The sequence below is a fragment of the Antechinus flavipes genome, chromosome 4 (genome assembly GCF_016432865.1).
Source record: "Antechinus flavipes isolate AdamAnt ecotype Samford, QLD, Australia chromosome 4, AdamAnt_v2, whole genome shotgun sequence".
In the NCBI taxonomy this organism is placed as follows: Eukaryota; Metazoa; Chordata; class Mammalia; order Dasyuromorphia; family Dasyuridae; genus Antechinus; species Antechinus flavipes.
The window spans coordinates 277,260,895-277,276,518 of NC_067401.1; the positions used below are offsets into that span (position 1 = coordinate 277,260,895).

Here is a 15,624-nt window from a genome sequence, read left to right on the forward strand (position 1 = left end):
AGAAAGGAAATCATTAAGAAAAAAAAAAAAAAAGAAAGGAGTCAGAGTTTGGTTCAACAGAAGATAGAAAGAACTCCCAAATATCAATAGTTGTTTAACAAGATGAGCTGATTAACTCATGAGATGCCTTAGGAAGTGTTTAGAGTTTCTGTTTAATTAAGGTCCTTAAAGAGAGATTGACAGAGAAGGCATCAGAAATGTTATAGAGAAGAAATTTGACCAGATGACCTCTGAGATACCTTCCAACTCAACATTCCATGATTCTTTTTTTCTTCATGTAAATCCTTCACCATTCATCTGTATGATAAGGTATGAAATCTAAAACTTCTCTCTTTTAAAATTTCATTTATTTTTTTTTACTTGAGGTAAAAACCTGGATTTTATTATGCTTAAGCACAGGTTCACAGGGATAGAAAAATAACCCTTGAACAAAAAGAAAAAATCTAGCAAGCTTCTTATAATAGGGGAAAAAAAAACAATTACATCAGAGTGACAGAGAAATAATTCTTTTACATATTGCAATCTCTTTAATTATTTTAGACTATAAGAGTTTGTTTTTTTTCCTAGTAAATTTATTTATTTTTAATACACATTATTTTATAAATCATGTTGAGAGAGAAAAATTAGAGCAAAAAGGAAAAACCATAATAAATATATATAAAAAACAACAACAGAAAAATAGAAGTGAACATAGCATGTATTAATTTACACTCAGTCTCCTTCTATTTCTGGATGCAGATGACATTTTCCGTCCAAAGTCTATTGGTATTGTTTTGGATCAATGAATCAATGAGGAAAACTATTTCTGTCATAGTTGATCATCACACAATCTTGCTGTTACTGTGTATAGTATATTCCTAGTTCTGCTTCTTTCTCTCAGCATCAGTTCATATAAATCTTTCCAGGCCTTTCTAAAATCAGTTTGTTCATCATTTTTTATAGAACAATAACATTCCATTATCTTCATATACTACAACTTGTTCAGCCTTTCTCCAGTTGATGGGCAATTACTCATTTTCCAATTTTTCCAATTTCCATAAAGCTTCTACAAACACTTTTGCACATGTGGATTCTATTCCCTCCTTTATGATTTTCTTGGGATACAGATCCAGTAGTGGCACTATTCGGTCAAAGGGTATGCACAGTTTTATAGCCCTTTGCGCGTAATTCCAGATTGCTTTTCAGAATGGTTGGATCATTTCACAACTCCACCAACAATGCATTAGAGTCCCAGTTTTCCCACATCCCCTTCAACATTTATTATTATCTTTTCCTGTTATCCTAGACAATCTGAGAGGTGTGAGTGGTACTTCAGAGTTGTTTTAATTTGCATTTCTCTAATCAACAGTGATTTAGAACATTTTTTCATACAACTGTCTTTAATTTTGTCATCTGAAAATTGTCCTTTCATATCCTTTGGCCATTTATCAGTTGGGGGGAATGACTTGATTCTTATAAATTTGACACAGTTCTTTGTATATTTTAGAAATGAGATCTTTATCAGAAGTACTGGCTATAAATATATTTTCCAGCTTTTTCTTCCCTTTTAATCTTGTTTCTGTTGGTTTTGTTTGTGTAATCAAAGGTTTCCATTTTGCCTTTCACAAGATTCTCCCAGTTCTTCTTTGGTCATAAATTTATCTGTTCTCTAAAGATCTGAAGGGTAAATTATCCCTTGCTCTCCTACTTTGTTTATGGTATCATCCTTTATGTCCAAATCATGTACCCATTTTGACTTTATTTTGGTATGGGTGTTTTGGATGTCTTTAATTACTACCATATTAATAAAAATTTATCTTCTGAAAAATTGAAAGAAAAGAATGTGTGTATGTGTGGGTGGGTGGGTTAGATATTGCTCCTTTGATCTGTGAACAGTTTGTTTCCTGAAAAGGGCAGAAAAAGAATAAGTAAAAATGAGAAAATTAACTTAAGAATAAAAAGTCTTTTGTATAAGAGATGGTGTAAAGGCATAGATTCTTCTGTGGATCATATATGGAATTACTCTTTATCTGAAGATAACGAGAGTACCCATTTGAAGACAGAATGGTGACTAAATTAATGATGGCTTTTGGGCATTGTGCTCCATCAGCTCATTTGAATTGAACTCTTTAGAATTTTGAAGGTTACAACAGAATTATACATTAAATAACTGGAGATTATAGAAAGATCATATAAGGACTATTGGGGTCATGCTGACATAAATGAGCAATTGATCAGTTTCACAACAAAGTTAAATAAGTCACAGACTTGAGGTTTTAGAAATCAGAGGAAAAAAACTCTAGGAAGAAATTGCCATAAGAGTAGAACTAGAGAAGAGGAAGAAAAAGCTTAACTCTGAAGGCATCAGGAACAAAATCTGACAGGAGTAAAGCTGACAACAAAGTTTTGTAATTACACAAGTAAGACTGAGAAGAAGCAATATTTATATTCAATTCCTCTCATCTCCAATTCAATGCACTTCCACTGTATAGCTAGTCAGTCCTACAGGTGTACTTTGTCTGCTCCCCGGCAGAGTTTTGGACCAGAAGGTCATCCTGAGGTAGAAATACTTTATACCGTTTCTACCAAAGGTCAAGGAAGAAAAAGTCTAGGAAAAGTCAAACCACTGCCTCTATCTTAACCACCATTTCCCCTCAGATCCCAAAGGACACATTTAGATACCCTGAATCTAGAAGTCCTGATAATGTTCTCTAAGTGTCTCTTAAGACTACCAATTCTGTTTCCCATCTGGCCCCGGCCATCACTCAGATGCTATCCCTGTGGAGAAGGGATTTACTTTTATTTCCACCAATCATTGCCCAACTGATGCAGACAGGTAGCTAAACCCACGAACCTCAGGAATACCAACCAGTGTTACCCACCCCCTCAGGCCACTAGCTCTGCTTTTATTTCAGGCCTCATAGTCATCACCTCAGTAAGAAAGGCCTTTGGATATGCTGTCTGTCTCCTCAGCAACTGCAGCTACTAAAAAAGAAAGCTTTCAGCATTAAAATCATCAGGACTATGTGTGAATTGTTCAAAATAAAAAAGATATTATTTCATCAATGGAGATTATAAGGATATATATTACTATCTGCTACCCTCATGCATAAGGACTACAGGTTCTTTCTATCTGACTTGTGAGCTAAAACTTCTTAAATGTATTGTTTCTCTAATTAGAATGTGAGCTTTTTGAAAGCAGGCAATGGCTCTAATTTCTTATTAGTGTGTGCAAAGCATACATTAAGCATGTGACAAATGCATTTTCACTCTTTCATTCATTAATAATCCATTTATACACTTATTCTTTTAGCAATAGGGTACATATGGCACAGGTTAATAGCTAAAAATATTGAATTAAAAGTTTTTCCAACATCTTCAACTTTATTTAGGGGAATTGACTGCTACCTTTCTCAAGTTTCATTATGAGTTTACCTTTATATTCAAGTTTAATTATTGTAGCTCTGGGAAAGTATGGTTGCTCTTAATTGAGTTAATGGAATTTCAAAGCATCTGGCATTGTAGCCTCAACCACTCTAAATTAGATAATATTAACCAACCTAATTATTTGTTCAAAGGAGGCTGAGCAAGAGGATGAGATTAGAAACCTTTAGTAGCATTTTCATGATCTGTTTCTCCTACTGACAATCAGAATGATTCATATATTGTTTGTTTGAATAATAAAACTTATTAAATATTATCTTCTCTTGGAATTAAAATGAAATAACAGGTAAGTATGAGACTCTTTTGTGAGGGCCCCATAATTTGGAATTTATGACAATGTGATGACCAAAGCTATAATCATTTATGCATTTAGCTTCCTTCTGTGTATGCTTTTGGGAAGAGAATAATTTTCTTTCTATCTCTCCAATGTATTTCATTAAAAAAACTATCAATATCTATCAAAAATAATTTTAGATTCAGAATATCAAAGAGCTGGAGGGACTTACATTCTCCTTTAGTCCAGGGATTCCTAATTTTTATTGTATCATAGAACCTTTGGACAGTATGCTGAAGCCTGAGAACCCCTTCTCAGAATTGTTTTTAAATGAATAAAATAAAATATATAGGATTATGCAGAAAACAAATTATACTAAGATATATTTATTGATATTGTTTATTTTTTTAAGTTCACAGACTCCATTTTAAGAATATCATTTTAGTCTAATTCCATTATTTTATGGATAATAAATATACTATCTCTATTTTCTTATTTTTTAAACATTTTTTCTTTTCCTTTTTAGCTTTCAACATTTACTTTTATAAAGTTTTGATTTCCATTTTTTTCTCCCTCCTTTCTTCCCTTTCTTCCTTCCCAAGACAGCAAACAATTTGATGTAGATTATACATATACACTCATATTAAACACATTTCCATATTAATCATGTTGTGAAAGAAGAATCAAAATAGGGCAGTGAATTGAGCATCATCCCTGAAGTCAGGAGGATCTGAGTTCAAATCTAGTCTCAGACACTTAATACTTCCTAGTTGTGTGACCCTGGGCAAGTCACTTAATCTTAATTGCTTCAGCCAAAAAAAAAAATTGGAATAAAAGGGAAAAATCATGAGAAAGAAGAATCAGCAAAAAAATAAAGTGAAAACTGTATGCTTTAATCCACATTGAGATTCCATAGTTCTTTTTTCTGGATATGTATAGCATTTTCCATCATGCATCTTTTTGAATTGTCTTACATCATTTTATTGCTGAGAAAAGCTAAGTCTATCAAAGTTAACCATTGTACATGTTACTACTGTTAGTGTACAATATTATCCTGGTTCTGCTCACTTCACTCAGCACCAGTTCACATGTTTCCAGCTTTTTCTGAAATCTCCCCGCTCATCATTTCTTAGAGAACAATAGTATGCCATTACATTTATACACCACAGTTTGTTCAGCCATTCCCCAAATGATGGAGAATTCCCTTAATTCTTAATTCTCTGATACCACCCTGAGTGGTGTTATAAACATTTTGTGTGCTTGTGGGTACTTTTCCTTTTTTTTAATGATCTCTTTGGAATTTAGACCTGGTGGTAGTATTGTAGGAATCAAAGATATGCACAGTTCCAAATTGCTCTCAAGAATGATTGGATCAGTTAATAACTCCACCAGCAATGCATTACTTTTTAAGTTTATCCATATTCTTTCCAACATTTTATTATTTTTCTTTTCTATCATATTAGCTGATCTGATAAGTATGAAGTGGTATCTCAGAGTTGTCTTAATTTGAACTTCTCTAATTAATAGAGTTTTAGAGCATTTTTTTCACATGAGTATAGATAGTTTTGATTTCTTAATTTGAAAACTGCTTATTCATATCCTTTGGATATTTATCAATTGGGGTACCTCTATTTTCAAGAATTGTGAAATCCCCTTATCTGACCATAACTTACTGTCTTTTAACCTCTCCTTCTCTTTAGCCACTTAATGACTTCCAATCTCTCCACTTTTCAATACTCTCAGATCTTTTTCTTGCCTTAATCACTACCTCTTCATTTCCCTATCTTGGACCTTTGATGAACCAATTCAACTCTACACTGCCATTTTCTTTATAATCTCTAGATCCTTTATCATAACACTGATTATGTCCAGTCAAGCCTCAGCCTTGTATCACTCCCACCATTCATTACATTGTTGCTATACGTGTGCTGCTGAATGAAAATAGAGAAAATCATTTAATGTTTCTGATTTGATTTACTATATATTTATGTTACAAAACCTCAAGTGAGCCCTTGTTGTAGCTAGGCAATCTCACTATATTTTCTTATCAACTCACTATCTCTCTTCCTCCAAGACTTTTTGAAATCTTTTATCCTTCCTTAAACTTTCTATGGCTCCTCTTCTCTCACTCCCTCAGGTGAGAACCTTAACTAGTATTTTACAGAAAAAAAATGAGACTATTTGCCATGAGCTCCCTTTTTAACTTTTTCCACATCTCCCATTATTCGGATGCCTTCTATCATTCTCTCCTTCCCCTCCTTTTTTATTCATATGATAAATCAGCCTTTCTCTTACGAAGACTAATTCGCTTACTTGTTCTGTTGATTCTATTCATCCCCATTTTCTACAAGAGCTTGCCCCCTCCACCTGCCATCATTCCTACTATTTCACTTATTTTCATTTTCTTCCTTTCTGCTGGCTCATTTCCTACTGCCTATAAACAAGTCCCTTTCTCATCTATCTTGAAAAAACAACAACAAACCAAACCCTCAGTTGATCCTTTTCTGCCCACTTTCATCCTGTATCTCTTCTGCCTTTTGTAACTGAACTACTCAAAAAGGTCATTTACAATAAGTACCTCTTTCTCTTTCTTTAATCCCCTAAATCCAGTTTCTGACCTTATCATTCTACTAAAACTATTTTATGCGCTGTTGCTAAGAATCTCACAAGACACTATATCTCTACTGGCTTTTTTTCCCTTCTTCTTCTGGCTGCCCTCCATGCTCTTGGTCCTCCACTCTGACTATTTTTTCCCCTGGCTTCCTTTAAGTCTCAACTAAAATTCCACCTTCTTTCCCAAGCCTTTCTCTCACTTAGGACCTTACTCTTTTAACTATTTCCTATTTTACCTGTAAATAGCTGGCTTTGTATATATGTGTTTACATGTTCTCTCATTAGATTGTAAGTTCTTAAAGGTGGGATTGTCTTTTGATTATTTTTGTATCTCCAGTACTTAGCACAGTATCTGGCATATAAAAACCACTCAATATGTGTTTTTTGATTGATTGATGGAGGAAATGGAATATATATTGCATATGATCAGCAGCAAAATTGTAATGTTGTTAGACTATCTCTGCTCCATTCTACAAATATTCTATTAAATAAATAAATAAATAATCTGTATGGCAATTGCCTTCTTTTTTTGTTTCTTCTCCATTTCTAATGTTCCCTTTACATATTGTTGTTCCATTCCTTTTGAAATGCAACACATATGGATAATTCTTGGGAATGAATTGAGAGCTGCTGCTTATTTGTTTGAGTATAATAAAACTATAACCATTGCTGTCTTAATATCATAGGATTATAGATTAAGAACTAGAAAGGATCTCAGAGGTTGCCTAATATAATACTTAATTTTATAGATTTTATAACTGCACCCTAGCGATGTTGAATAATTTGTCTAAGGATTGCATGAATATCAAATAACAAAGCTACTTTACTATTCATAATGCTGATATATTTAATATACACCTTTTTCTTAGTTTGGGCCCTGAATTCAGAGTTGGACCATCTGGACTGGAATTGTGGGTGTCCTCAGTTTATCCATTTTAAAACAAGGAGTATCTCTTATAGTTACAACTATGTTATTGGATCATAGATCTAGAACCTCAAAGAACCCAAGAATATGGTTCTTACCTTATTAATGGAAACATTTTGATTTTTAGCTGATGCCCAATTCTTTTCTCTGTCACTTTAAACATGTGCTACCTTAATGTACACCTTTCTGTAACTCAGTAAGCAAATCTATACTCATTACATATATAAATTCCTAAGATTAAAATCCCAATATCCAACTTATTGCTAAAGCCTTTTAATTTTTGTTGTATCTCTTCATTTCAGTCACTTGTATCTCTTTCTTAATGATCTTATTTGGGTTTTTCTTGGCAGAGATACTGGACTGGTTTGCCTTTTCCTCCTCCACCGTCATTTTAAAGATAAGAAAACTGAGGTAAATAGGATTAAGTGACTTATGCAGGGTCAGGCAGCTAATATTTGAGGCCGAATTTGAACTCAGGAAGAGGAGTCTCCTTGATTTCAGTTCCAGAACTCTATCCACTGTACTACCTAGCTTTAAATTTATTTTTGCAAATTCTTTTTTCATGTCTCCACTCTTTCCTCTCTGACATGACCACCATCTTAATGCAGACCTTCACCACCTCAGACCAGACTATTGCAATAGCCTGCTGGTTAATCTCTCTGCCCCAAACCTTTCTCCAGTACAGTCTATTCTCCACTCAACTGTTACTGATGGTCCTAAAGAAGAAATTTAAGATAGCACTCTCCTCAGTAAACTCCAGTATCTTTTTAACACCTTAGAGATTAAATATAAAATCTTCCATTGAGGTTCAAAGTCCTTCATAACCTATCCCTTCCCCTCCCATTTCTATTCATCTTATACCTGCTACCCACCTACTTCATCAAGTACTCTGTGGTTCAAAGGCAAATGGTCTCCTTGCTATTCCTTGAACAAAATACTCATTCTCTTGACTTTGAGCATTTTACTGCTTCTCCCTTACATCTAGAATACTCTCTTTTCTCATCTCTAAAAATCCCACCTTCTAAAGAAGCCTTTCCTGTTCCCAGAACGCTAGAGCCTTCCTTCTATTTATTATCTTCAATTTATATTGTTTGCACATAATTGTTTTTATTTTTTCTCTCTCATTAGACTGTGTCCTCTTGGAGAAGAGTGACTATCTTTTGCCTTTCTCTGTATTCCCAGGTCTTAACATAATGCTTGTCACATAATAAACCGATAAATTTTTATTGACAGCTTTATTGTTTAATAGGTACATTACACTTTTTTTTTTTTGGTGTTTCTTTTTCTGAAACTTAAAAGACTTGAATTCTTAAAATTAAATAGAATGCTAGGCTGTTGAATCATTAGTTATGGATTAATTCAGTTAATTGTTATTTGTATTATTTTAATATTACAATTATTAAGCATATTTATATGTGAATATATTTTAATATATTTTAGGCCTATCAAATTGGAATTGCTTAAAGTTAGGAGTTATGTTATAAAATAATCTGCCTACTCTTATTCATAGAATCTTAAAGCTGAATGGAAAATAAGGGGGCATCTTATCCAATATTCAGTAAAAAGCACATTTCTTCCCTTTTTACAACACATGTAATATTTATTATCAACTTTGGATTAGAAAACTCCACTGGTACTTTATTCATTATTTGACAAGGAAACACATTTCATTTTGAAAATATCAGATTGTTAGGAAGAAATTCATTATGTTTTGTTGAAGCCTTTGCCCATAACTTCTCCCCTTGAGTCTTGTTTACTCCCTTTGTCCAAAATTTGAAGGACAAAATAAATTATAAGTTGTCTCACCCCTCAACTCTTCTCCAAGGAAACCTCTCTAATTCCTTCAAATATAACATAATTTTGAGTTCCCTCTTTATCTGGTTGTTTTTATGTTTGTCAGTTTCTTCTAAATTAAAGTGTCTTTAATCAAACACAATACTTTAGATGTGATTTGACAAGAATAGGGGTTTTGTAGAATTATTTCCACTCCCTCATTTTGAGCAATATATACACTGTATTTCTTTTAATTCATTATTTTCTTAGTCATTGTTGATGACTTGTTAGAGCTTGCAGTCCATGAAAATCTCAGGTTCTTTTCTCATGTGAATGATTGTTTTAATATTTACTACTTATGTAGTTATGTTTTTTGTTTTTTCAATGTGTTAAATTCCTGTAAATTTTCATCATATTTAATTTTTGCCTTTGCTCCAGCCTGTCAACATCTTTTTAGATCTCAATTCTTTGTGCCAACATATATTTTAATATGTTTTGTATCTTTTTTATAACTTCAATAGTTGTATATCATTTATAAATTTCATAAGCATACTATCAACATTTTTGTTCAAGTTGATAAAAATAATTAATAGAACAGGACAAAGCCTGATTTTCTGTGCCCTCCCTCCTATTTGAAAATAGCCCACTTGTTTTCTTGATAATATAAAAATTGAAAAATAATACACTTGATTTTATTTAACAGGATTGTCACATGATTTGTATTATTTTTGTAAACTTTATAAAGTTCTAGTATTTATTATTATTAAATAATGAACATTGGATTTCCTATATTACTAATAATTTTTACATCATCTTTCTGATACAGAGATGAACATGCATGCTAAAGAAGATCTGATTTTATTCTGTTTTTCTTAAAGAGTTAAATAAAGTAATGTTGGTCACTCACAGATCAGGGTTTGTATTAAATTCAATTGTATTTCTGCTTAACATCAAATTTAGCATTTTTATTCTAATAGTTTCTCCATATAATTCTAAATATACAACCTTTAGTTTGTACCAGTGTAATACTCAAAAATGTAATGTACAAATGTACAATTTAAAGAATTAAACAAAGCAAATTCATTGTCTTTTTGTATGTAACTTTCAGGTGTTCCAGTGTTGCAAACAATCTAAGGTATATTGAAATCTGACAAATTATCCAAAAAGAATCAGGAACAATTAGTCTAGGATTGTATTGGTTTAATGTTTGTTTGTTTTAAAAATCATACTTAGGAAAGAAATAATAATTTTAGCAGAATATAAGAAATAGATTAATTCATGTCACTGAAAGTAATTCTAAAAAGTTTATTCCTGTTGACTAATATAATACAAAAGAAAAAAGGACATACAGTAATATGGCTATAATATTACGGCATGGTTTTGTAAATTCTTGCCTTCTCCAAAAGAGAGTATGTCTTAATAAGAACTATGTTTTATCATTGTTTTTATAATATTCTTTTTTCTTTTTTTTCATTGAAGGCCTCATTCGTTTGCAAGAGCTCATCAAAGCTCCATCAAGGTACAATTTGCGGTTGAAAATACGTCAGTTGCCTGCTGACACAAAAGATGCAAAACCTTTACTAAAGGAGATGAAAAGAGGCAAAGAGTTTCACGTAATCTTTGACTGCAGCCATGAAATGGCAGCAGGCATTCTGAAACAGGTAATCACTAGCTTGATTAAATGGCAAGGTTCAATTATACTTAATAAATTAAATTTTGGAGATGAAGTGTGGTTTCACTTTCAAATGGCCAATAACTATTTTCCTCAGTAAGGCAGAAAAATCAGTCAAATCATCTTGAAATATTTTTATAATGGATGTTATAATAATTGCTTTCCATTTAATTTTCATTTACATAAAATTTTAAATGTTTGTAGAATTTCTAAATGTTAATCCATATAGCTTTCAAAAGCTACAACATTATTTGTAAACATAAATAGCATGCACTGAGAATGCTCTATTTTTTCACTAGTGCAATGATAACTGTTGTGCACTATACATATGCTGTGTGTGAACAATGTCATAAAATCAGATATTTATTGCCAGAAGAGATCTTAAATGTCATCCTAATCCAATGCCCTCCTTTCATAGAAGAGAAAACTGAAGGTCAGAGACTGATGCTGACTTACTGGTGTCTTAGCCTTAGAAATAGACATTTGATAAATAATATGCTCTAAATGAATGCTTCTTGATTTAATAATCATCCAGACTCACATAAGTAGTAAATGGGAGAGGTAGGATTCAAATTCAGCATTCTAACCATCATACCACACCTGTGTAACAGCAATCTTCTCTCAGAAGGGATAGACATGCTCAGATGAGGGTAATTTTTTCTGACATCAGACCCCTGCTCTAGGTTTATGTCTTTATTTTAAAAACAAGGGAATCGAGGTTCAAAGGCACATGACCACACATGATTAACTCTTTTGAAAAATCAACATGTAAATAGATGTCTATTGATAGATATATTTTATATATCTAGATTTAGGTGCATATGTGTTGAACTTGATATATATGTGTGTGTGTGTATTTATGTAGTGTATATATATGCAAAATTGTAAAGTATCTCTATGGGATAGTCAAGACATTTTGCAATGTCTAATGAGTAGTTACCTATTTTTTGTACTCTCTATTTTTTTGTGTTATCTTTATATAATTTTCCCAATCCTTTTGGAAAGTGACATTAATGGATGATTCTTTAAATGAATCAAGCGCATTATCTATTTGCATGTAGTAAAATATATCATTGCTTATTTTCTTGGCTCTGAGCATTCCCAGGGACATTAAGAGAGAAACTTTCTCTGTGAGGCTGTAAGTTTCAGTTATCTTTTCATCCTTCATTAACATTTTTGTTCAATGATGCATTCACTTTAAGATCCAATATTGCTTTTATTGCATTTAATAATTGAAGATTATGTATGAAAGTCCCTAACCAACCTTGAGGAAACCCCAGTAGTCAAAAAGATATCAAATCACCTTTCTAAGAGGCTACACGGTATCTTTATTTTGAGTCAGAGGACCTGGATTGGATCCTGTTTCTACCACTTAGTGCCTGTATGCCTTTGCACTATTTACTTAATTTCTCTCAGCCTCAGTTATATTACCAGAAGAAACTGATTGCAAGGATGCTCAGCGAAGGACCAGGAAAGGCTAATCAATCAGGCTGGGGTTGAGCAGAGAAGACTGAGCTGCTTCATATTAAAGGCAGTAGAAGTCGACAGGTATCTAGTGGAAAGACTACAGAATCTTCAGATAGATAACAAAGGACTACAGAACTTTCAGGTAGCTAGTCATCCACAGTAGTGCTAAGAATTATGGATTAGGGTATGATTGAACACTACGTCTGTAACAAGGATGGGTTAGTGCCAGGTTAGCAGTTTTCTAAGATTGTTCCTATCTCCTCTCTGGGACTTCCAGGTATTTTAAATGAGTTGGTTAGCCAGGAATGGAGGCTATTTTTGTAAATGACCATTTCAAGGTCTGCTATTAGTTGGTCAACCACACTAGTATCTTGAATTCCCCTGTTATATTAAATATCCATGTTCCTCTTCTGATATATCCTGACTACATGATTCTGGGTAACCTGTTTGGGCTGTAGGGAACTCTCCTAAGTTTTATGTTTCAGAGAAGACTCTGAGCTACATTGTTAAAGAGAATTTCCTCATCAGGGAATTCAGTGTCATTGAAATCATAGCTCCAATCCTTATTCTCATATTTTTTCCAGTTGTTATAGAATCCATTATTTTGTACAAATTTCTATGTACTTACACGGATTCAGTTTGTTTCCCTTCAATAAAAAGTTGCAAACAGTGTAAGAAGAGTGTTTGTCCTGTTTCTCAACTTAAGCTCAGCTTCCACTTTATCAAATTTATATTATAAAAAAATGTGAATTCCAAATGATCTGTGGTTTCATTCACTTAAAATACTCTTTATGTAAAAAATCCTTCCTGCAACATAGATCACAACGCAGCTAATACATTCTAGAAAATTGCTTGGCAATTGCCTGAAAATCACTGAAGTAAAATATGAATTTCAGGATGCAAATGGAAACTCCCCCCCCAAGATTTGTATTATTAATATTATTCATACTTGGTAAAAAGAAATGATGATATTCTGAGAGGATGATACTCTGAAAGGATGTTACTTTTCCATTTCTTACTGTGTCATTCCTCTTTTACCTATCCTGCATTCCTTCAGTGAAGATTTAAATCAGACTTTTCTACCATTTTATCTCCTCTTCACACACTAACCAAATAGTCAATTCTTATTCACTTATTTACTTAGGTATAATAATTTCCAGATATTCTCTGGTACAAGTGTCTACATTTGCAAGAATCTTCCTTTTCCTTTTGCATCCTTATTTTAATATAAAATCTTGAATAAAGTTATCTAAATGTCCTTGCCCAGTTTTACTAAAAGAATAGTTTCTAGTAAACAATGTATGTTATCTAAAACTAGCTTATACACACAAATTTTAATGCCATCTAACTCTCATCATTTGAATTTTTTCTCCAACAGTTGTAATAGTCACATAATATATATTTGGACAGCCCTATACACTTGATCTTGGTAATTTTATAGTAAACTAATTTATAGTCCCTATCAGTTTTAGAATTGTTTTCTAGAGATTTAGTCATGAAATCAGTAGGTTCTTGACATATAAATATCTTTCGTTCTCCCCTCTCACAGCATCACTTTTATTAGCCCCTTGAAAACATTTTCCTCTACTCCATTCACAAAATGTCCTTACTTCTCAACTAGAATCTCTAAATATTTCCTGTCTCAAAATCCATAGCCCACATAGAGGATAGGCTTTATCTTTTTTAATTAATGGAATTATAATTATATACATATGTTTATAACATTTATTTTTATTTATAGTCATTATTTATAATAGTTATATTTATAACACATCAATAATTAATGGAAAAATAGGATTCTTTTGCTGTTCTATTCCCAAGGTGAGATGCACTTGGCAATAGTACTGTGGAAACTGCTCAATGGATGAGATTAGAGAGAGAATGATCTTACAGAAACATATCAGCCGCTTGTGAAAGCACCTGTTTCCATTTCATGATGTTTTCTCTACATGCAAAACTGAATTTAGCAATCATTATCAACTAAAGTGAATACCTTTGGGCTTATGCTCTCTAAGTGTTTATAAAGAGTTTACAGAATGAGAAGACAGTTTCTTCTTGTGGATATTCCAACTCCAAAAGCTGTTGCTTTTGTTGTTAGAAAATTCATGAAAACTTTAAGAATGTGTAATTAAACCATAACAATTCACTAATTGCAGTTAGGAAGACCAGAAACCCTACTTTTAGTTATATATATTTTTTGAATAATGATAGTAAATTTGGATCTCTTCCATTACTGCAAAGGAAATCTTAAAGGGCTCAACATGAGGATTCCTTTATTTTGCTGGCACTTCTAAAAAAAAATGTGTAATATTACTTTGTCAAATGAAATGGCGTTCTTCATTTAGGATTTTTTTAAATTTTATTTTTGGTGAACACATTAAAATACAATGAAGTAAGATATTCTGATTTCAGGGTTTGGATAGCATCTTAATGCCTTCATTAATATGTAAAGCTATAGTCTTTAAAACACCCAACATTCTAATAGTAATCTTCCTATTAGAAGACCTGGTTCATAAATTCCTTTAATAGTTACTAATCTCTTTTAACTGCTAAGAAATGATTTGCTTGACCTCATTTGAGTGTAACTCAAATACAATAGATTGGATTCTGGTTGAATTAACTGTTTTGTTCTCACTTGTCATAAGCCATACACTTAACATATTATGTGACCTTTCAATAATTAAATTTTTGTTTCTCTCTTAGGCATTAGCTATGGGAATGATGACTGAGTATTATCATTATATCTTTACTACATTGGTAAGTATTTTGTTAAATCAAGAGGATGGTAGCAAAAGGCTTTTCATTGCTTTAGATTGAAGTAACTTTCATTATTATAATTTGATCATGAGGAAGAGTCCTTAAGTGAGATAGAAGAAATATGACTTGGCATTTTTTATAGTAACATTTTGTCATTTTAAAAATCAAAACAGAAGAGTTAGTGATATCAGCTGGCATCAGAAAAATCTTACTGGTAAGCTAGTGATTTTGAAATAATATGATTGCAGACTTTAATTCCCAGTGAATTTTTATTTTTGCATTTGCCTTATTTTTCAGGACCATAATTTTTTAAAGTGCTACTCTGCCTTTAAAATGTACATCCCTCATTCTTTTATTACTACTGAAATAGAAATTCTCAATGCAACAAGGAATTAACTCTATATCATGGAGTCCATGGGAACATAAAAACTAAAATTTCTTTACAAGGACTTGATCAGATCTAGATAACAAAGTATCTAGAGAAGGGACCTCCATATTAAGTGACTCATTTCAAACTGTTTTTTGCTTTAAAGTACCAAAGGTTAAAAGCTGCTTTAAAGACAACCTGACAGCAGCTGCCAACTGATGGCCTCTTTAAAATCACTCTCAGGTTTCCACAGCAATTTGCATTAACATTTTGTAGAAAACCCTGGTTAGGCAACTGTATTTTTCCATTTCTGTGAATCATGCTTGAGAAATGTTTTGATGAAGACTATCTTA

At 32.4% G+C, this 15,624-nt stretch overlaps 1 protein-coding gene across 2 annotated transcripts in view; it reads left to right on the forward strand.

Annotated features, from left to right (window-relative positions):
* The window catches only part of GRIK2 (glutamate ionotropic receptor kainate type subunit 2), an 822,997-nt gene that overhangs the window by 332,264 nt on the left and 475,109 nt on the right, over positions 1 to 15,624 (forward strand). For both annotated transcript variants that reach the window (XM_051997449.1, XM_051997450.1), the window contains 2 exons: positions 10,488 to 10,669; positions 14,851 to 14,904. In XM_051997449.1, the coding sequence (XP_051853409.1) occupies positions 10,488 to 10,669; positions 14,851 to 14,904 (236 nt within the window). The remainder of the gene's footprint in view (positions 1 to 10,487; positions 10,670 to 14,850; positions 14,905 to 15,624) is intronic.